The 22,777-nt window shown below is 42.4% G+C and overlaps 1 protein-coding gene and 1 long non-coding RNA gene across 5 annotated transcripts in view; one reads left to right on the forward strand and one right to left on the reverse strand.

Annotated features, from left to right (window-relative positions):
* Nucleotides 1-1,168: 1,168 nt before the first annotated feature.
* Nucleotides 1,169-3,282, reverse strand: LOC125438382. Its single transcript, XR_007245341.1, has 2 exons — nucleotides 3,222-3,282; nucleotides 1,169-1,546 (listed from the first exon to the last, which is right to left on the reverse strand). It is a non-coding gene; the product is annotated as an uncharacterized LOC125438382 (long non-coding RNA).
* Nucleotides 3,283-3,492: 210 nt separating this feature from the next.
* Nucleotides 3,493-22,777, forward strand: part of BTRC (beta-transducin repeat containing E3 ubiquitin protein ligase) — a 153,740-nt gene continuing 134,455 nt past the window's right edge. For all 4 annotated transcript variants that reach the window (XM_048505358.1, XM_048505361.1, XM_048505360.1 and 1 more), the window contains exon 1: nucleotides 3,493-3,620. In XM_048505358.1, the coding sequence (XP_048361315.1) occupies nucleotides 3,573-3,620 (48 nt within the window). In that variant the 5' untranslated portion in view covers nucleotides 3,493-3,572. The remainder of the gene's footprint in view (nucleotides 3,621-22,777) is intronic.

The following is a 22,777-nucleotide window of genomic DNA, read 5'->3' on the forward strand; positions in this document are numbered from 1 at the left end:
AGTTCTTTCCTGGAAAATTTCACTGCTTTGGGCCCTGTTCTGCAGTGGACAACTGACAAGATTCTCCAGGATTCCATCTCTCCAACAATATTTCCTTTTCTTCTTACTGGCAGCCCCCCCCCCCCTTTCCCTGCTTCCTTTTCTCCTTCCCACTTGATAACCAATCGGACTTTTATCTGCCTCCCACCTCATTCAGCTATATTTATTATTACGGTTATTTATACCCCAGCTTTCCCCATAAAAATTACATCATTCTCCTCTACTCAATCTTATCCTCACAACTGAGAGAGTGTGATTGGCCCATGTTGAAGCAACTAACACACCGATTAAAAGGGGGGAAAGGTAAACATTTATTAGGAAGTACATTTAGGATAGTAATGAGGGAAAGATAGCATGCTGTTAACTTGCTAGCTGGGAAGAGTCTCTGCAACTAACCTCCGAGAAGAAGCAGGATATTAGACCTAAGATTATCAGTCTAAGGACAGACAAGAGGTGACACAAAAGGACAGAGGGGTCACTAACTTTACAGCCCTCTCTAGCTGACCACTTGTTTGCCCCCTGCTGGGTCTTCTTCTCAATTTCTTTGCATATTAGACATTGATAAACCCAACAGGATCACCCAGTAAACACACTGCAGAGTGGTGATTCAAACATGGGTCTCCCAGATACCAGTCTGAAGCTCTAACCACTATACCACACTGACTTTTGTGCAGTGGCTGGTGTTGCATAGTAGCAAGCACCTGGGCTTGGCAATGGTTGCTGCTAGACCTGGTCCTCATAAATCTTTCCTCAAAGACCTAAGCGGCCCTGGAAAGGGCTCTGCCCCCTCCTCCTGCCTTTTACTAACAGAATCCAAGGCTCCACGTAGGTAATATCAACCCCCATAATGGCCACTAAAAAGGTCATCGGTTACTTGAAGATACAGGCACTGCTTCTATTATTTAGGATTTTCCTGAAAATCTAGGGCTTTTCTCAGGCTTATAAAAAGATCTTTCCTGTTTCTTTGTGGGTCCAGTCTCCAGATTTAATAATTCACAGGTTTGGCATGCTGATAAATACACTGATTATTATAATGGTGATTATGATTATTTCAAAATTCAAAGCTCAGTATTCTAGATGGTATTGTGGTGCCCAACGTTTTTTTACCAAATATCAAGCCAACAGAAGAGAGTTTTAAGTAGCTTTATTTGCAAAGAAAGGGGAGTCGTCCCTACATGGGCAGACTCCGCCGAAACAGTATATCTACAGCACATTTATCCCTTCTCCCGAATCCCCCATACTTTCTCTGTTCCCCCATTGGCTAAGGGTAGTTAGAGTCACAGCTTTCCGATCTGCCTATGTACATGTTATTCCTTAATATGTGGCCCCCTCCCATATTCTCCCTGTATGTTCTTCATAATACAGGAAGAGAAGTTAATATGCATTAGCCTATTAAGCATGCTCAATATGTACAATCTGATACAAGCCTTACTCTCCAGTCTAATCATCTAGCGGTCTTATCTTGTTTTACAACAAGCATCCTCCTTTATGACTCATCTCTTCATTCCTAGTAGAAAACACATTTGTTGTTTATCACAGTATTACTGATAATAGTAAAATAACCCCAGGCCTGGAAAAATGTTCTGTCCTGTCAACAGAGGCCTAATGTGAGGAAATGGGCAAGTGAAGCTTTGGGAGGCAGACAGGTATGTAACATCACCAGGTCATTAACAGTCCCTTTAACTTCTGTTAAAACGACAGGTCATTTTTTTTCTCCATGAAGTTTTATTATACTAATCACTTAAAACATTTTTATGCTGCCTTTTTACCTGATCAGGGTCCCCAAGATGGCAAACATGAAAACATTTGAACAATTGAAAACATCATTTAAAAAATAAAAAAAAAACACTAAACATACAGCAGCAGTACCAGGCAGGCAAACAGTTACTGTTATTTGGGGGATATGTCAAATAAAACGATAAGGAATCTTATATTCCCCTGCATTCCAGTATAACCTTATCCTATGCAGTATAACTCATTACCCTACTCAAGCCTATTCAATAGGGATATGCTCTTAGGATATTCCTTGCCATCTTAAAAAGAGGTATATATTGAGCTGCAAACTGGAATTTCTGAAATTGATCTTTAAAGCCTGTATGGCATGGGACTAACATTAAGGACCCTTTTTCCAAATGAACCTACCCATTCACTCAGGTCATCTCTGAAGGCTCTGTTTTAGTTATTCAACCACCCCAGGCTAGATGCATGGTGCCCCAAGACAGGGGTTTCTCAGTCATGGCATCAAAACTTTAGAACTTTTTCCCCCACTGGCAGATCACACTGATAGGAGATAGATGAATCTCTCTAGGGAGGGAAGTTTTGATGCCACAATTGAGAAAGCCCATACTTGGCATCTAGCTTCAGATGGTCAGACAATGGAAGTAGACCCTCCAATGATGACCTGAGTTAATAGGTAGGTTCATATGGAATAAGATGGTCCCATGCCATACAGGGCCTTAAGGATCAATTTCAGCAATACCAGTTGACAGCTCATTATAAAACTCTGCTAAAGATGGCAAGGAATGTCCTAAAAACATTTCCCTATTGAATAGACTTGAGTAGGGTTATAAGCAGTCCTTCTTAGGTTGGTGCTGTTAGTGTTTTAATCCATAGACCATCCTGTTGAGAAAGCAAAATGTAAATATCACACAAATAAATTATTCAAAAAGTTCAGTGTGGTACAAATGACTAATCTAAGTATGCATGTGCAGGTGAGTAACATTTTTGTGGGTTGCAGAGTTTTACTGCTTTACTGGGAAAACTAGCTTATGATAAAATGGCAATCACGGTATAAAACATAATGTTGCAGTTCCTTACTACATACAGTCTAACAAGAGAGAAAAAGAGAGTCCTGAACAGAATATGGTAGATTTTGGTGGTGGATATTTAGTTCTATCCATCCAATATACACGAGACAGCAGTCTACAGACTTTTAGAGCCAAAACATTTGATGTGTTTAAATAACAAATGGTGTTCTCTGGGCTACAAGACTTAGTTTACATTCATATAATCCTAAAAATCACAGTTCCCGAATCAAGTGCCTGCTTTGCCTCTTCCAGTTAACTGAAGTGCCCAGCTCAGCCTCTGCAAAAACTATAACCTTCGCCAGTCCCTTGTTTGTCATCACCTCTCTACGTAAAACGCAAGACAGAAACCTGGCTTCTGCACGTTAATGTACCTACCTATCCCTTTCGAATACTACAACACCCACCGGCCCTCAGTTCTACCGCCTCATACGAGGCGACAGGCGCAGTCTCTTCTTTTTCAAGGCCTGCTGGGAATTGTAGTTCGTGATGTCCCTTTCACTATCTCCGCGGAGAAGCGACGGGACTACATTTCCCTCTTGCCTGAGCTGCAGGAAAGCCGAGGTTTCTTATCTGACTGTGCGCAGGCTGTGGCCTTGCATTGAGGGAGAGGGGGTGAGGGTGGGGTGAAGGAGAGGGGAGTGGGGGAAGGCCTAGGCTCAGGTCAAAGCCCAAGTCTGGGGCCGGCGGGGAAACGGCTGCCACAGCAAAAGTGCATCGCAGAAGGCTATGGACCCTGCCGAAGCGGTGGTGCAGGAGAAGGCCCTTAAGTTCATGGTGAGAAAGGAGAGGGGAAGGAGCGGCTTGGGTTGGCAGTGCCTATTTGCTGTTGGAGAGGAGGGTACCGAGGGGGTGCAGTTATGGTGCAAGAATGGGGGAAGGTACGAAGAGAGGATGAGAGACTCACGGATAAACGGCTAGCCTCTGTCGCAGGCGACAGTTCAGGGGACAGGGAGGCCTTGGGGGGTGGGTGACAATTCTGAAGATCCTGCGATATATGTGTATATAGAGAGAAGAGGGGTATCCAGCTCACAATTTCCCCTGTCATTTGCCTGGAAGGGGCTGTCTTACCGAGTTTGCTTTGGGATTTTCTTAAGCAAGGGGCCCGGTAAGTGTGTGCAGTATTCTGGAATAAGAGTGGTTGGATGTTTTAAGTTTTAATAAACAGGGATGGGGTGTGTGGAAGGAGGAGGAAGACTGTGATTCTGAGAACACTTAAAATAGGCCTAAATAGAAGGACTGGTTGAAGAAATGATGGGGAGACTGGATGTAAGAACGAATTTTTGAGAATGGGGTGCACTGAAGGTGCTTTCTGATTGGAGAAGTACAAATAAAAAGGAGATGAGGCTAGTTTGTTTGCTTGTTTGTTAAAATGTGGAATTTGATAGTAAAGTTTAATTGTTGGCAGGAGCTGCGGTGAATGATGATTATCTTTTGGTGAGGACAAGTGTGTAGGATGTTAGAGAAACTGCATTTTTCCAAATGAACCATTACAATGGGAATGACGATATTTGGAATAACTTTCGGGGGTGCAACTTTCACTAAAACCTTTGAAAGTGGACATTATTCTAAGTAACAAGGACTGTTTGTGGGGAAATTTTTCAGAAAAAGTTGTACAGTTCTATTTTACAGTTAAAGGATGACCGGGCACTACAGCCTTAACCATTGCTGGATTTATACTAGGGGTGCCAGTATTCCTCATAATCAAGAACTCCATTGTGTGAATAGTATCCTTTCTGATTGCGTCATGATCACATCAATCTCTTCTCCCCAGCCTACAGGGAAGTTGTGCATTCTTCACCTCCAACATGGGTCACTTTCTCCTGCTGGTCATGTGTTGTAACTGCATCATCATAGCCTAGCATCCTGCAGCTCCTAGCAGTGCTTAAAAGTTCAGAAAGGATATGTGGAGTAACCACATACAAGCAGTTGACTGGTATAGGTCCACTGCTGGCAGCTAGCCGCAGTATTATAGTTTGTCCAGTATATTAGTCTCTCAGCTCATTTCTATAATTTGAAGCTTCAATGTTGGAAAACATTCCAGCTGAGCTACTATTCCTGGTATATTTTCCTCTGGTTATAGTGCCACATAGCAATAAGGCATCACAAAGGTGGTAATGTTCCACACTAATGTGCGCTCCAAAAACTTTGTTCTATGGATATAAGCACAGGCACATTGTTTTGCTTCGTACAACTGTGTCCTTTGTAAGAACCCTGGAGGTGACTGGCTACAGTCTTTTGGAATAGAAGTTTTAAATCTTTTTCAATGACTGCTTAATTTTTGATTTACATTATTTTATTTATTAACCCTCCTAGTAAGGCTTAATTTATTTAACCTGAAATGTATTTTGCTGCAAATACAGAAGAGATGCTTCCATTATTAATGGAAGAAACACACAGGGAAGATGCCGAGTTGTTCATCCAACAGATCCTCCGAATTCCACTATGCACCAGCTTCAGATCCATATCGTGAGCTACGACATGCTGCTGGCTCCCTTGTAAAATAATATTCATAGAATTGTTGGGAACAACTATGGGTCTATTCCTCACTGGATTTCAACCAAAGACATTAGCTGCCAATCTTTTTTTTAAGTGTCCCTTCTCATTCTGCTGAAAGGGAAGCATGCAGCAAAATGTTAACTTCACCACTAGAAGGCAGAGCCAGCAAAACCTGTGCAGAGGAGAAAACTCTTGTCTCAGTTTTCTGTCAGTAACCTCCAAAAGAGACCTGGGTCTTTTTGCTGTTCTTAAACTGTTTCTGGGAACATAGCCTGTATTTTTCCCCTCGAAGCTGCTGCCTTTTCTACCATCCTAAGGTGACAGGAAGCAGCCTTTTTCTCATTAGGCAGAATAAACTCATCTTCAATGGATGTCTGAGAAATCAGAACCAGACCTTTCTTTCCTACCCCCATAATTCTCTTGACCATCTTAGGAGAAAGGCACCAACTGATGGATTAGTAAAATGGTGATAAAAGACACTTCAGCCACATTTGTCCTTGATTCAGGGTGTATAAACAGAGGGCAGAGGGCAGATTTATCTGTGTCAGATTATCAGCTCTTTTCATGTTCCCAGTCACAGCCCAGATGACACAAACAGAGCAACCACAAATGGTAGTGTTCCCAGAAACTTCACTGTCAGTCTCTCCCTGCTGTCTGGGACTTCAGAGGGCAATATCTACTTAGTCTGTTGCCTTGGTCAGTTGTCTTATATTGCTCTAAAGCATCTCCCCACAGTTTGCTATAAGAATCGGCATGGCTGCCTCTTTCAACTGGGAAGGATTACCCTTTCCATCCTGCCCCTTAACTCTGGAGTTGGTGACCTCCATCCCTTTCAGGGTCAACTTCTTTTGGAGGAAGGTGAATCCTGTGATTGCTGTTGGTGTGCAGAAGAACATCACTCTAAACTGGGGAAGGAGAATGTCCTCCTGTCTCTAGCTTGGGCAGCTTTTTAGTGTGGATTGTTTTCCCATCATCCCAACTAAAAGAACTCCTTTCTACAGTCCACAGGAAGGCAACAGAACTAACAAAGAGTACCTACCAATTGTGTTCCATCAGGACTGCCTCTATTTAATACGTTAAAAGACCCTTCAGTCTCTTCGGATTGGGACATTACTCAAATGCCAAGTCCTTGTTTTTGCCTTCCAGGTCCACCTGGAAGTATGTCACCAAAATTAAAGCCATCCCAGCCCGATTGATTCAGTAGAGGATTGTGGCTCCTTTAGTTGATTCACAGCATTTGGAAATCTGTAACCTCAGACAGAGGAGATGTTAGAAATGATTTGTTGGGGCTTGTGAACTGTGCTTCTGAGAGACTACTCTGTCACTCCTCGTTCCTGTCTAGATGTTTTTGCTCCTTGGAATGATTTTAGACATAGATCCAGGAGCGTCAAAACAACATTGTGTCAATCGTATACAGAATCCTGACCAAAGGTTCACAAATCTCATGCAGTCTGACCACATTCAGACCACTGTGAGATACTATGTGGACAATCAGCCAATTTACCTATAGGTCTTCCTTAAGGTGAGACTTTATGTCTATGACTGGGCTATACTCTGCTTGTCTAGCTAGGGGATGCCTCTGAGGAAACCCTTGTACATTCAGATTTCCATCTTCATAAGTTTCTTGGGATGGGGGTTTAGTGTTAGGGTATTATAGTCCTAAGACAGTTGAGAATGCAGTTTATTTGATCCATTGTTATAACATCTGAAGCTTACACTGAGTCTGTCTGGCCTACTGTTGTGTACTCTTATTATGCCTATCCAGGCTATTAGACAAAGTGTGCAGAAATTTTTCCCAACATCTTTTTACTTGGAGGTTTCAGGAATTGAACCCAGGACCTTAAGCAAGTATCTGCTCTGTCATGAGCTCCTATCACATCCCAGCTAGGACTGAAGGTGAGCATAGCAACCTTTGCAGGGTGTGTGTGTTTTGGCTGGAATTCTCTCAAGCGCACACCAATTTGGATGAATGACGACTGTCAAAGCTCATATTGTTGTCCAGAATGTATTGGACCCAGTGGCCCTGCTGGAAGAAGCAGGCAGTCTTTGAGGTAAAGTGGCTCATATCAGTTGCAATGGATTTTGCCCAGGGTGCATACAGATAGTAGAATCAGAATACTTTGAACTAGGGAGAACTTGTGCTTTATCCTGAGGTTTTCCATCTTCTAACCCTTCAGTGGAATACACTGATCACCAGCCCCTTTGTTCTCAGGTAATTCTAAATAGCTTTCCATGTTCTGGAAACAGCAAGCAGAGGTGACAGGTGCATTGGCTGTTGAGTGGTCACACAGATCCCTCTACTTTTCCTCCTTTCCCTCCATTTCTATCCTTCAAGGTAATTGTTCCTAGCGTTGACGGACCATAAGATGTTTGACTTATAGTCCCTGCCAACTAGATAGGTCTCCTCTGCCAAACCCCAAACATGGCTACAACTGAATATTAAGGAAATGCGATAGAATCAGTATGCTCCTATTCCTAGTTGCTCCAAAGTATGCTTACTGATGTCAGTGAATGTAGATGGTGGTAACTTTCTTAGGATTGCGGCATGAACAGCTCCCAGGTCAAAGGGAAAATTTCTGCCAGCAGAGTATGGAGGTGCTTAGGGCAACTGCTGCCTGGGTCAGACTCAGTTCCTTCTTTATTAAATGGGTTCACAAGTGGAGACAAGTGTATATCTTGCACTGGGATGTAACAGGTACTCTTGACCATCTCTTTCCTGTGCTCTGTTGGCTACATGAGAACAGAAAGTGGAGTTTCCTATGAGGTGGGTTTTTTCTCCTGTTTATCAGACAGGTGAGCATGAAGACCTGCTGAGTTATGTGGGGCTGTTTTGGAGAGGGGCATGATTGTATGGACCCTTGCAGGGATTGCCTAAATAATCCCTTCTGTCCATTGCAGTTCAGATGCTTTCTCTGCTGTTTATACCTTGTTCACCCTTTGGATGTTTGTGAGGCTAGTCTCTCCAAGTTATTTTTTTGCATATGGTAAGTTCTCAGCTGCAAACAACTACTGAACTATCTGTTCTATCTTCTGGATGAAGCTCAGGTTTTCTGTGTCTGTCAACTTTTCTTCCATTATTAAACTTGTAGCTTCCTGTTGTCCTTCATGCTCAATGGCAGTTGGTTAATCCAATTGTGCAGTTTACAATCCAACAAATATGAAGTTGAAACTGAGAGTCAAATTAGATTTGACAGGAATCATTTATTAATGGCAAAGTACAGCCATTCATGGTCACTCTCCACCTCTCTCCCTGGTTTCTAATTTATTCAATTAACCACCTTGTATTTGCTTAAGCAGTACCTGTAAAGGAGAGAAAAGGCAGGTAAAACTCTTCTGGCCATCTTGTTAAAGAAGAAGAAGAAGAAGAGTTTGGATCTCCTGTAAGGAGACTCAACGGGGCTTACAAACTCCTTTCACTTCCTCTCCCCACAACAGACACCTTGTGAGGTAGGTGGGGCTGAGAGAGTTCCAAAGAACTGTGACTAGCCCAAGGTTGCCCAGCAGGAATGTAGGAGTGCAGAAACGCATCACCAGATAAGCCTCAGTCACTCAGGGGGAGGAGTGGGGAATCAAACCCAGTTCTCCAGATTAGAATCCACCTGCTCTTAACTATACACCACGCTAGGGAGACCAGTTTCAGTTTGCAAGAATGTGTGGAGATTTGAGAGTTACACAGTTCTTTGTCCCCACATAGCCCTGATCTGAATCTGTGTGACTCATGGCTGTAACTGAGCTTTAAAAGATCCAGGGAAGATCCAAACACAGATTTCTAAGTATCTAATTTATTTTAATCCTTGGATAGTATTTTTAGATCTCTGAACTGGAGGGCAGTGTTCAGATTTACAGTTCCTGTCTTTAGAATACAAGTCCGTGATAGATTAATGGTTTTATAAAATGAAATTTACTTGTCACAGTATAGAAATTGGCTAACCTTAAACTCATTTTTGGTAGAAGGAAGACAGAAGTGGTGTGGTGAGGGTTTCTGTGGAGGGATCTGTGTTCTCATGCCATTCTCACATTAATGAAAGAGGATCATGAAACAAGAACTCACCTCCTAATCTGTCAGGTTTATAAAAGGTATTCCCTTAGTGTCACCAGTCAGTTGAAGATATGTGTGACTCAAGTAATTTAGGATTTTAAATGTTGTGATCAGCTCTTGAGTATGAAAATAAATTGGAGAACTAAAATGGGAGTGATATACCTTTCTTTTGCTGTTTCTTCAGTAAGAGGTGGTCAATACAACTCTGAACTAGTTAATGCTTCCAGACAATTTTTTCAAGACAGCCATTTTCTACAAACACATTGTAAGCAGGTAGTTTGTCTCCTGCCACCTGAGAATCCCAACAGCTGAGTCCAGGAACCCTCAATCTCTGAACCATTGGGTCCAGAGGCCAGTTATCAATATCTCTATTTGGAGCGAGAGTCATTTTATTTTCTTTCATTCACTGGTGCTTAGGGCTGGATTATGGAGATCATCCTTGTTTCTAGATCAGGGGTAGGGAACCTGCGGCTCTCCAGATGTTCAGGAACTACAATTCCCATCAGCCCCTACCAGCATGGCCAATTGGCCATGCTGGTAGGGGCTGATGGGAATTGTAGTTCCTGAACATCTGGAGAGCCGCAGGTTCCCTACCCCTGTTCTAGATGAAAGCAGAAGAGTAGAGTTGAATGTCACTGTAATAATTAGCTGCTTTAGTCTTAGATTGCAAAATGGATTTTTCTCCCTTTAGATCACTGGCCTTTTTGAAAACTGGTTTATTTGTCAAGAGTGTACCTCTGACAACAAAGAGAGAAGAATAAAACACTTGTCAAAAACTATCAGAACCAAAAGAGTTCCACTGATTTTGTATTGTTGAAGATTATCTCTCACAGCTTACCAAACTAAAGTTGCTAGAGTATTGATTCCATAGGGTGTGTGATAATTGTAACTTTGCACCCTTATTTCTGATTCAAGGAGCAACTAGTGTTTCTTTCTTGTGCCTTCTGGATTTTGATTTCCTTGGAATTAGTTCAGCTTCATGTGAGATCGATTCTAATCCTACTTTTCTAAGCCTTCCCTAAGATAAGCACTGTTCCTTGGAATAAGTGATATCTTGAAAATGTCCTAGGCACAGCGTGCTGTAATAATAATAAAATTGGTAATCAATAGGGAGAACGTGTGTATGAACTTTTCTAGGGTCTAGATCAAGCAGATGAAGTTGCACTATAAGAAATAAGGTCATCATTTCTTTGAAATAGCCTTACCAACCCACTCTGAGCTGGTTGGAAAAGGAATATGTCTTGCTTTACCAGGACAGTGATTCCCAACCAGGGTTCTGTGGTACCCTGGGGTGCTGAAAACATGACCTAGGGGTACTGTGAGAATGCTACTGGCCCCCTCCCTTTCCCCCACCCTTCCACCACGGCTGTGGCCCCAATGGCCCAGCTGGCTGCAGCCCTAAGGGCACCTGTAGGCCTCTGTGCTGCCTGGGAGCACACTTGCTGCCCCCACCAGGCCCCCCGTGTGTCCTGCCAGCCCCATCGGCACCCCACCTCAGCAGTGGTTAGGGCTTGAGGCTGGAGTCCGAGGCGTGGGCCGGCCTCCACCCCCAGAAACCCGGCAATCCCCTTCCCCCACCCCCAAAACTCCAGCCAAGCCATGCATAGGCCCGGCAAAGCCTCTCTGCCTCCCCATCCCACCTCAATCATCTAAATTCCCCCACCCATACCCACACCTTCCGATCCTCTCCCACTGTAATACATACCTGCCAATCCTCCCCCATCCCATCCCATCCCAACCCTTACCTTTCTTTCCTCCCCCACCCCAAGTCTCACCTTGCCACCCTGCCCCACCAGAACCCTCACCTTTCCACCCTCCCCTACCTCAAACCTCTCTGTTCTACCCTCTCCCTTCCCCAAGCCTTCCCTTTCAACCCTCCTGCCATCCCCAGTCACTCCTTCCCACCCTTCCCCTATCCTCACCTTCCAATTTATCCTAATCCACACCTCTCTGACCCCCGAGCAAACTGGTAATATGCCATTAGAAAAAGTGGTTATGAGTACACAATTACCTCTGCTTAAACCTAGGCTAGTGGTTCAAAGAATTTCCTTGACATACTGACCTGACTTGGAGACAGCGTCTTTTAGTTTTTAGTGCTTGCTTAAGTCACGCTTGGCCAAGATTTTGATTTTATTCAAGTCCCATTGCAGTTTCCCCATTCCCTTTCCTGCTTCTTCTTGTAATTGATTCCATCGGGAATCTCTACTAAGCTGTTCCATCTAGTCCCTTCTTTGGACAGGACAGATCAATATTCCTTATATTGGCAGAGGGATTTCTCTAACAGGATTTATAAGATAGGTGTAAGTGCTGAGTACAACCTGCAGAAATGGAATAGATTCTGGATCTGTTAATGGTTTGGGGAGCTGTATAGATTCCCTACCCCTTCATATGGCAACGTATTACTATGATGGTCTCAAATTGATATCATCATTCGTTAACAGTTGCTACAGCCTCTAATCTGTTTTTATAATGCATTGTTTTGAGTGAATTCCCGTTCTGGTCTTCTTGCACACTTATAATTATTAGCCTAGTTTGGACATAGCATCCTTTAGGTCTGAGCCTTGAGATTGTGTGCTTTCTCCCCCTAACCATAGTTGGCTGTTCCATCCAAATAACCAAACTAAAGTTTGCTCCTGCTTTCCAGATCAGAGCTGGAGACAGTTTGAAGAGTATTTCCAATTTTGATTTGGATGGAGAGGGAGAATTATAACCTTCCATTCTGGACATAGCGGCAACTCACTGGTTTGCTCGAACTAGGATGTCAGTGAGTGAATCTGAGGTTCAGACTTGTCAGCCTGCCCATTGTTTGTAATTTATGTTTGAACTGGGTTTTGAGTTGGGAGACCATTGGAGACCACGTAAATACCTACACCATCCTAAGCCTGAAATAATAGTGACTTTGGGTGACTATAAATTAAATGCTCTCCTTATTCCTGTTTCTGATCTTTTCTAGTTGTCTTAAGTGGAGGATTTGTAGCCAGATGTATTCACAAGCCAGTTGTGGTTGAAACCAGATACTTCTTTAGTACACGTGGAATTTTCCAGTACTATGTCAGATTACTCAGAATTAAACCTCTTTGAAATAAGGCTTACTCTGAAGTCAATGTGCATAGTATTGGCACTTGAAGGACATATAGAACACAACAGTAATTTGCCCAAGAAGAAAAAGAGTTGGTTTTTTTAACCTGCTTTTCTCTACCATAGCCATTGGGCAAGCAGCAACCCACCTGATCCAAAGGCCTTTCCTGAAGCTCAAGAAGCTTGGAAAAGTTGAAAAAAACCCCCTCATTTTAACATCTTCTGTTGGGGGCGGGTAGAGATATGCCACAAACATCATGGTTCATCTCTGGCTGGGGCTCTGGAGACCTACTGTCAGCACCACGCCCACCCCCCTGGAACACCCACAGCCATATCGGCACAGAGTCTTACACTGGTGGGCCACTGAGGACAGGTCAGGCGCTGTGGAGTCGCACAGCACACAGCCGTCCAGGTAAGTTCCCTTCCACCAGGCCATTTGCCTCTTGTGCCAGTGGAATGGGCACTCATGCTGGCATAGGGCTGTGCCAGTTCCAGAGAGGGATTCGCCTTCCCCCCTGAATTCGACTGCCTGTCTCCCAGATCCTGTTGGGGTACTCAAACTGCTACACCAGCTAGCTATCAAGTCTGAGTGTGCAGAACATCTTCTGTATTCTTAAGGCTGCTATCTCTAAATCTCTGGAAGCTTGGAGCACAAGGGTGGGAATATTCCTTTAATGCCCATTTGGAATCTTCCTGTAAAGCTTTATGTGGACCAGACCACTATTGGAAATAGAATGCTAGACAAACTACTTATCTGGTCTTGTTTAGGAGTTTTCCAGTTGTGGGGGCTCTCATCAGATACTGTGTGACAGAAAAATGGATATATTAGTGAAAAATAAAATATTTCTCTTGTCTTTTATCACTGGCCTAATCTAGTAGAATTAAACCTATGCCATTCACAATTAGTGATTCTGCTATTTCATGTGTAGTTATGTGTTATTAATTATAGTCTGCATTTCTCACTGAGAAGCAAGGCAGTTTACATAATGTAAATCAGTACAGTCAAAAGAATGAGGAGACATCTCTTAAACAATGTCATAGGACTAGAGTTGCAGAAATCGGAAATTGCATAAGAATTGGACATGACATGTTAAACATATGCAAGGAATAGTATTACATAGGAAGAAACACAATGCAATGAGAGCCAGATAAAAACAAGCAGCAGCAGAAATACAGTTCACAGTCCTGTTCTCTCTATTGGAACATCTTCCTGAAACATTCTGTTGTAACAACCCTTCCATTTACAATTCTGTTTCGCATAGTTTGCTGAAAGCCAAAACTGTGGGAGTCTTCTTGACCTCCTCTGGCAGCCCTTTCCAAAAAGTGGAAGCTACCACGGGGAATGTGCATGTCCAGGCAGCTGCTGATCTTGCCTATTTGTAGGGTGGCACCCATATAAGGACCTATTCTGAAGAGCAGAGTTGTTGTGGTGGGACATAAGAGGAGAGGTGATCCTGCAAATATGAGGGTTTAAGGCCATGAAGGGTTTTGTACTTACTGGCCAGTACTATGAATTGAACCTGGTAACAGATGGGCAGCCAATGGTGTGACTACAGAATGGGTGTAAAAAGCATGTACAGTCTAGTTCCTGATAATAACTAAGCTGTGGCATTCTGAACTAGGTTTTCTGAGTTGATTTTGAAGGGAGATTCATATACAGTGCATCACTGTAGCTCTAGTTTCAATGTTACTGTGGCTTGGATCTGAGTGGCCAAATCAGCTGAGTCAAGGTATGGGAACCTCCATGTTCAGAGACAGTAAAACACTGAATGCCAATGCCAGGAGGAAACATCAGGTGAAGGCCTTGGCTTCCATGCCCTCTTGTTGGCGCTCAAGAGGAATTAGTTGGCCACTTTGTTAGTCAGGATGTTGGCCTAGATCAGGGGTTGGCAACCTTTACCACCCAAAGAGCCATTTGGACCCGTTTTCCATGGCCCCAAAGATCTACCGAGCCGGAGAGGCAGCTCCGCACTGAGCCGCCTCCAGTTTGGCCCCTCCATTCACCTTTCCTTCCAGCGCTGGGAGATGGAGGCGCCGGACAGGGAAACCCCCTCTGCCTGACGGAGCAGGCAGCCGCCTGGTCCGTGGGGCAGAGGGGGGATGGCAGCTGCTCTGGAGGGACACGCCTACGCTACCCTCCGACCTCCAGGGGTCGGAGGGCAGCATGGGCATGTCCCTCCAGCCCTCCAGAGCAGCTCTAGAAGGAGAGGTGAGTGGAGGGGATATGAAAAGCGGTGCCCTCACACACATAGCTGCCTCCGGTTTGGCCCCTCCACTCACCTTTCCTTCCAGCGCTGCTCTGGAGGGACACGCCCATGCTACCCTCCGACCTCCAGGCCATCTGGAGCCGCAGTATAAGGCTAAAAGAGCCGCATGCGGCTCCAGAGCCGCGGGTTGCAGACCCCTGGCCTAGATGGACTGCTAGTCTGATCTGTCAAGGTTCTTATGTTCTTATGACCATCTTCCAGGATAAACTAAGCTGGAAGAAAGCATTTTTTGCAGCTGCGTTAATTTGCTTTGCCCACAGTAATGCCCCCATAAGTGTAACCCCTAGACTCTTAATTGAGTCAGCAAGGGTAAAAAATGGGAGGCACATCACCCTTCAAGTCTTCCCAACCATTGTTACCATCACCTTGTCAGGGTTCAGTTTCAGCTTTTTCACTCAATCATTTAATCACTGTAGCCTGTAGCTCAGAACCTGCATCCCCAGGAGATTTGGACAGAGAGTTATAGAACTGGATGTCATCAGCATAGATGGCATCCAATACCAAAACTGTGAATGATTTTTCTTATGGCTTTATATAGAGTATGAATAGCATACTATGGAAACCAACAGAACAAATTCCACATTGATGATAACTGGTTTCCAGTGGTAACACTTTGAGTCTGGTCTGTAAGGAACTATTTAAACCAACCCAAAGCACATTCTCTGATACCTTCTATCTCCAAATGTTTCAACAAGATAGAAAAGCAGAAGATAAATCCAATAGGAGCAACTAAGAGGCACAGCTATTGTCTAATTCAGAGATATACTTCGAGGCATTCTAAAATTTGACAGACAGATTCCATTATCTTGATCTTATAGTCATTAAAGCCTTAGTAAGGGCACCACTGATACTTCTGTCAGCATAACTCTGCAAGAATTGTATTGTCAAAGGCTTTCATGGCCGGATTCAACTGGTTGTGGTGGGTTTTCCGGGCTGACCACGGCCACACAGCCCGGAAAACCCACCACAACCAGTCAGCAAGAATTGATTACCAGTTATGGCCTCTTTCTTGTTTAGAACAGCAGCATACACTTTGTGGGCTGTAAACTCCGCCTTCAGGTTGCATAGGGTGTATTGCTGATATACTGGAGGAATCTGAAATTTTTCATTTAGGAAATATACAAAAACGATTCCTTAAATTAGCACTGGGTTTGTTTTGTTGCAACCATTTTTAAGCATGCTGTGGATGTGTTTAATAAGCAATGTTATGCCTTTGAATAAACTACTAAAATGCAGATACAGTACTTAAAAACACAATAGAATAGCCTTGGCTGGGACTTTGATTAAATATCATCTAAACTGCACTACATATGCCTGCATCAAAAAAAGTTTTTTTTCCCCCAAAGAAGCTTCAAATGGTTCTTTTAAATGTAGGAATGTTCTGATGATTATCTTTTTAATTAAAATGAGAAATCTTTGTTTAAAGTGGCATTCTTTTTTACGGCCTCTTACAGTCTCTGTAACAATCATTTCTTAAGTCTGAACGTTTTTAATTCCAGGAATCCATTTATATAAAACTATGTTTAGACTTAATTAAAGAACAATTTCTTACAAAGCTTGTAAATAGCCACGAAAAAGGGGACAGAAAATAAAACTGACATTCACACTTAACAAACTGATTCTTACAAGGTATGTAATATGCTATAAAAATACAATAAAGCCCTTTTTATAAGAGTTCATATTTTCTAATCCTTGTTTTCAAAGGTATTTAAGAAAGATATCAAGGTTCTGTGAAACAACATCTGTTTTCATGAATGGCCTAGCAACAACTTCAGCTTCATCTAATTACCAATGCATGGACCTAAACCTTATTAGTTTAGATTTCTAATTAAATACCTTTGCCATTCACTTTAACTTTTTTTTCTTGGTACCTTTAATTGGCTTGTTTGAATATTCTGAACTTTTTAACACACAGGAAATGATACTATAATGAATGTGAGGCAATAGTTTTCTACCAGTTCTCCTTTGTTATTTCGAACACATTTCCAGATTTATGTAGGGTCTCACTTTTAAAAAGACTGAAGCATTGAATTGTCAAAGGTGATGAGAACACTAGAAGATTTTGGTTGATTTCCCCCATACTAGTTCACGGATTGTATCTTTGTAACTGCTGTTGTGGATGGTCCCATCTCCCTTCTCCAAATAGTGTTGCTAGAGGGGACTTGTATTAATGCAGGTTCTGAGATGTGCTTTCTTCACTTGGCCACAACACTTTAAAAACAGTGAAATTGTGTTGCCTCACTAGGAAAACCTGGCACATCTGGCATCAGAGCTAGAGACTGTGACCTATTTTATTTTATTATTTTGATTTACAAAATTTCTATTCTGCCTTTCTGCCATTTTAAGGGTTACCAGGAAGCTAACAAGTTAAAACATATTAAAAGTTAATATGTGATAAAATCACACTTTGAAATCTTTGAAACCACTGCCTTCCAAACACACATCATTAAAACAATTAAAAACAGAGTTAAAATACATACAAAACATAATATTTAGTAACTCAGCTGGTAGACTTGTGTGCTGATCCAGCAGATGTGAATAGCTATAAGTACAGGAGGTGGCTTTCTGTTGATATATTCTGCACATATGATGAATAGGAGGCATGTTTGTTCTGCTGTGCTGCTTGTCAATTACAACAGTAGATCTAATGAATAGGAATGTGCCAGTGCTTCCAACTCTAAATGCTTCTTAGCTACTAATTGTGATAATTACGGTTTTATACATTGCCACTAAATCATATTGAATGGCAGTGTGATTTTGCATTACTTACAACAAAGATAGGCAATCTCCAGCCTGCTTGCCAACACCCTTTTGCTTTGCACCCAGAGACGGATCTCTACACAAGCTACTGAGTTACTCTTAACATTACTGAGGCCCTCACTGTAGAAGGCAGCAGGCATGGCTCATGCCCATAATCACCTCCAGTCCAAGGAGAAACCCTGAAATGCTTGGTGATGTCACTGGGCCTTGCCTTGCTCCAAATATGTGCAGTCTAGACAAGTACAATTCTGGGTCCCTCCAATCCATTTATTTGTTTGTTTGTATCCCACCTTCCCCTGCAGGCCTCGGGGTGGGGGGGGCAGACAATTTTGTTTGCCAGTAGAAAATGCATTGTTTATGGCAATTGGGCATGTCCCAAATTGCAACAAGCCATTTTGGCTTGACATTTTGAATCAATGTATATAGTAGATAACTTTCCACAGGAGTCTTTGAACCTGCCCCTACATGCTTAATTGCTAATGGTCCAGCAAAAATAATTGGGCTGCAAAAGAGCTTAAGTTAGCAGAGGCTCCTGAGTTGATCAAGTTGGTTGCTCTGTTTAGTCAAGACACTTTGCTGAGAGAACAGTGATCCTGTCTGTGTTATCTTGCTTGACCCTAGGTTTTTAGTTGTTTCTAATCAACAGGGATAATGTTTTTAAAGTTGCAGATTCCAAGAATTTTTTTTTGGTATGCTTTATTTCTGCTGTGCCCTGGATGATCTTAGCTGTGTAGCCGGATGTCTTCAAATCTTGGAATTTAGGCAGAGTTGTCACTGGTTAGTACTTAGATGAGAGACAAGCAAGGAGATCCAGCGTTGCTGCCGAGAAACAGGCAATGGCAGCCCCCCTCTGTTAATCTCTTGCTCTGAAAACCCAACAGGGTTGCTGTAAGTTGCCTGCAACTTAGCAATACTTTCCATAGCCATACTTTATTTCTAGTAACATTTCAGACATGTTTTGTTTGTTTGCTCTTCATCCCAAGCCATGAGGAAGTTTTAAATATAAATGTGAAGAATTGTGTGAGAATAAATATCATACTTTATCATTGCAAGTTTTATAAACACACAGTGAGCATATTATTTATTTACAAAATTCACATAATAAAAATACATCTTAAAAACCATTTAAACCAACATGAAGACATCATTAAAACTGCTAAAACCAAGTTACAGTATCCATACATGAAAATGGTAACTAAAATATAGGGCAGAAAGAAGTGAGGGATTGTGAGATGAAACAGAAGTAGTCATTTGCTGGCAGAAAATGGGTTAGAAAAGGACAGATGAATCTTGCTTGGGAGAGAGTTCCACAGTTTTGGTGCCACAACCAAGAAGACCCTTTCCTGAGTTGCCACTCGCTTAATCTCAGAAGGGGAGACTCCCGAAGCAGGGCCTCCAAGAATGAGTATACTGGTTTGATAGGCTCATATGGGAGAAGGCAATCCTTTTGCTATTCTGGTCCCAAGCCATACTGGGCTTTAAAGGACAACACCAGCACCTTGCATTGTATCCCAAAACAGATTGGTGGCCAGTGTCAATAGGCCAAAATGGGAGTGACATGTTTTTTATGACCCACTCCAATCAACATCCTGGCTGGAACATTTCACATCAATTAAAATGTTCAAACACTTTTTAAGGGCAGCCCCATGTAGAGTGCGTTGCAGTAAGCTAATTTAGATATAACCTAGGCCTGCATTCCAGTGGCCAGGCCTTTTCTGCCCAGGAAAGAGCACCCCTGTTTAACCAATCAAAGCTAGCAAAAGGCTCCACAGACGCCACCTGCTTATTCACCCATAGGCCTGGGTGAGAGTACCTCCAGTCTGTGGATCTGCCCCTTCAAAAGGCGGATCAGCTCCTTCGAAAGTTCTCATCCAGAACTAGGACGTATTAATTCCCACCTCTGACTTTCTGTATTTGGGCTTCAGGTTATTAGCCTGGAACCACTCCAAAGCTGCCGCCAAGCACTGGAACACTGTTTCTGCAGCCTCCGTGGGATTGTCCAGAAGAGCTAGGCAATGCTGAAAGTTATCCTCATATTGGTAATAGTGCAGCCCAAATCTTTGGATGACTTTACCCTGCAGTTTCATATAAATGACTTCACCCTACAGTTTTATCTCCATGAAGATGGAACCTTGCTGGCCCCCAGCACCACCTTCTGAAACCTACCCTCTAGGTTACATCTAGATTCCGTAGCACCATGTAGCACCAGAGCCACCGTGTTCTCAATAACAGACAGGTTGGGGAGGGGGAGGGGCAGTCATCAAACACAGACTCTTTAATTCTAATTTCTGCCTGTGCTCTTTTAACTACCCTCTTCACTTTCTGGTTCCTCTTTAGAGACTATTAAAATTTACCCCAGTTAAGCAATGACTCTTTTGAACCCTTGGGTTAAGGTTTATGCCCAGCACTCTTTCTTGATTTCTTCCCTTTCCCCCTTCTGTTTGATCCTGTTGTTGCTCTAGGTACAGCAAAGGGAAGAGTGGGGTTCAAGCTAACAACATTTTGTGTTAGCTTTTTGTTTTGTTTGCTTCATTAAATATATGCAATTAGTAAAAACAAATGGTAAATTTGCCAACACATCACCGGAGTATTTAGCTTCATGGTGTAGAAAGTGGAATTTGGCACTTCATGCCCTCTCTCTTAGCATGTATATTACAGACATTGAGACGAATTGGCCGACCTTGATATTTGCTTTCCAGATTAAATCGCCGCCTTGCAGCAGTTATTTTCTACAGAATAAAAAGTTTAATTTCACGCCCTGATTAGTGCTAGTATATGCAGGTGGATATTTATTTTATGTAGCTAAACTGGTCTTCCTTGGCAAATCACTCACTAGCCAGAAGCTTTATAATTCCTCACAAGTAGTTAGTACTAAATTATAGTTCTTGTTAGTGAAGTAAATCAAAACCATACTAGCTGCTAACCTTTTGACTAGGAAGGAGTTATGGAAAAGGTAGAGGTGAAAGAAAGAAACACAAGGTCGGGCTGAGGAGATGTGAAAATTTGTGTGGAAACATTGGAGAAAAAGGCTGGAACATAAGAGTTTGCTTGCATATTTTATACACACACGCCCTGTCCCCCAAACCCACTGTTAAATGTTGGGGGTATGTTTGAGTGTACACAATGAAACATTGTTTTTCAAATAGGGGGAGGGGGGTATGGGTGAGTAAGAGAGATGCATAAGCATAAGCATTTTTATTGTCATTGTGCACGCACAACGAAATTTACATGTGAGCAATGTCTGAGCAATGTCTGTGTTGTATTCAGAGCTAAGTAATGGAAGAAATGAAAATCTGTGGGGGAATACTTCTAATCCTCTAGTTTCTAGGTATCCCTGTTTTGACACTTTATATAACTAAATGGTGAGGAGGAGAGGGGGCAGAGGAGTATCCTTATTATAGATTACCGGAGACTTAATTTGCAGAATTTTGAATTATAAATGTGATGATGTAGCATTGTCAATACAGTTGGTTTTCTTCCCTCATTTACAAGTAATCTCTACTGTTTTCCAACTGGCAGTATTTCCTTTATTTTGTTAAGTTTCTTACCTTTGCAAGTTGTTTTTTTCTTGAAGAATCAAATTTTAGTTGGAGTTAGATTTTACCGTATATACTCATGTATAAGTCGAGTTTTACACGAGTTAGGTGAATTTTAAAAAATATTTTAGGGTTTTTACTTTGTCGGCCTCCAGGGGGCGTAGTTTTTAGGCTAGCAGCACCAAAATTTCAGGGTATCATCAGGTTTGGTTCCCCATCCCCCATTGTTTCCAATGGGAGCTAATAGTAGATGGGGCTACATTTTGAGGGTCCATAACTTTGGACTCCTTGAACCAAACTTTACTAAACCAGGGTGGTATCATCAGGATAATCTCTTGCTTATACCAGCCAGGTTTAGTGATGTTTGGTTCAGGGGGTCCAAAGTTATGGATCCCAAAAGTGGGTGCTCCCATCCCCCATTGTTTCCAATGGGAGCTAATAGTAGATGGGGCTATATTTTGAGGACCCCTTGAACCAAACTTCACTAAACCTGGGTGGTATCATCAGGGAGGGATATCCTACCAAAGGGTATACTCTGAAATCATGGTACTACTAACATCAACATTCCTCCCCTGACAGGTTAGGTACAAGCCTTCTCAGAATGAGCCACCTGCCATTATTACCAGAATTTTAAAAATATGTACACTAAAAATAATGAACTATTCTTTTAAAAAGCAGGGTAATTCTTCCTTACAAAAAAGCTAAGGTTTTTGTACTTTTAAAGTTATTGTTGATACCATATTGTTCTTGTTGACCCTCTTTTCCACTTACAGAGCTAGTTTACTGTTTTTCTTTGAAATAAATATTCAAAAACATTTAACCTACTGATGCCTCAATTAATGTAGTTTTATTGGTATCTATTTTTATTTTTGAAATTTACCAGTAGCTGCTGCATTTCCCACCCTTGACTTATACGCGAGTCAATAAGTTTTCCCAGTTTTTTGTGGTAAAATTAGGTGCCTCGACTTATATGCAGGTCAACTTATACACAAGTATATACGGTATATGGTTTTGAAGACAGTGTTCACTGCAGTCTAGATATCTACATGAACAATAAATCCACGTCTTAGAACAGTAATGGTAAACTTTTTTGAGACCAAGTGCCCAAATTGCAACCCAAAACCCACTTATTTATCACAAAGTGCCAACACAGCAATATAACCTGAATACTGAGGTTTTAGTTTAGAAAAAACGGTTTGCTCGGAGGCTCACGTTACTTGGGAGTAAATTTGGTGAAGGACCCGTGCAATGCTTTGAACGAGTGAATCACGATCCTAGGAGGGTTTACTAAGAAGCAAGGCCAGCCTAGATGTGTGTGTGTGTGGGGGGGGTGATTTTCCACTCCCTCCATGTGATGAACTCTGTGCGTGAGTGCCCACAGAGAGGGCTCTGAGTGCCACCGCTGACACACGTGCCATAGGTTCGCCACCACTGTCTTAGAAGGTAGATCCCACTTCGTAGCACTTGGTTCAAGCATTCGTTGAAGACATTCCATTGAAAGGATATCTTATGAATGTTTAAGATCACTGCAGGTTCTAATAAGGTGTTTGTTCTGAGAATGACTGGCAGATTCAGGGTGTCCCTCAGACCTGTCATGAGCTGCTGCTAAATGGCTTCTGACCCATTGATGTGGTCAGGATGCACCGTTTGTACAGCCTTTAGTTATGAATATTGATGTGATGTCTAAATCAGAATTGCTTTGAGGTAACTCTGAGTGAGACATGAGAGTCATTTTTCATCTTTTTAAAGACAATG

The sequence above is a fragment of the Sphaerodactylus townsendi genome, linkage group LG08 (assembly GCF_021028975.2).
Source record: "Sphaerodactylus townsendi isolate TG3544 linkage group LG08, MPM_Stown_v2.3, whole genome shotgun sequence".
Taxonomy (NCBI): domain Eukaryota; kingdom Metazoa; phylum Chordata; class Lepidosauria; order Squamata; family Sphaerodactylidae; genus Sphaerodactylus; species Sphaerodactylus townsendi.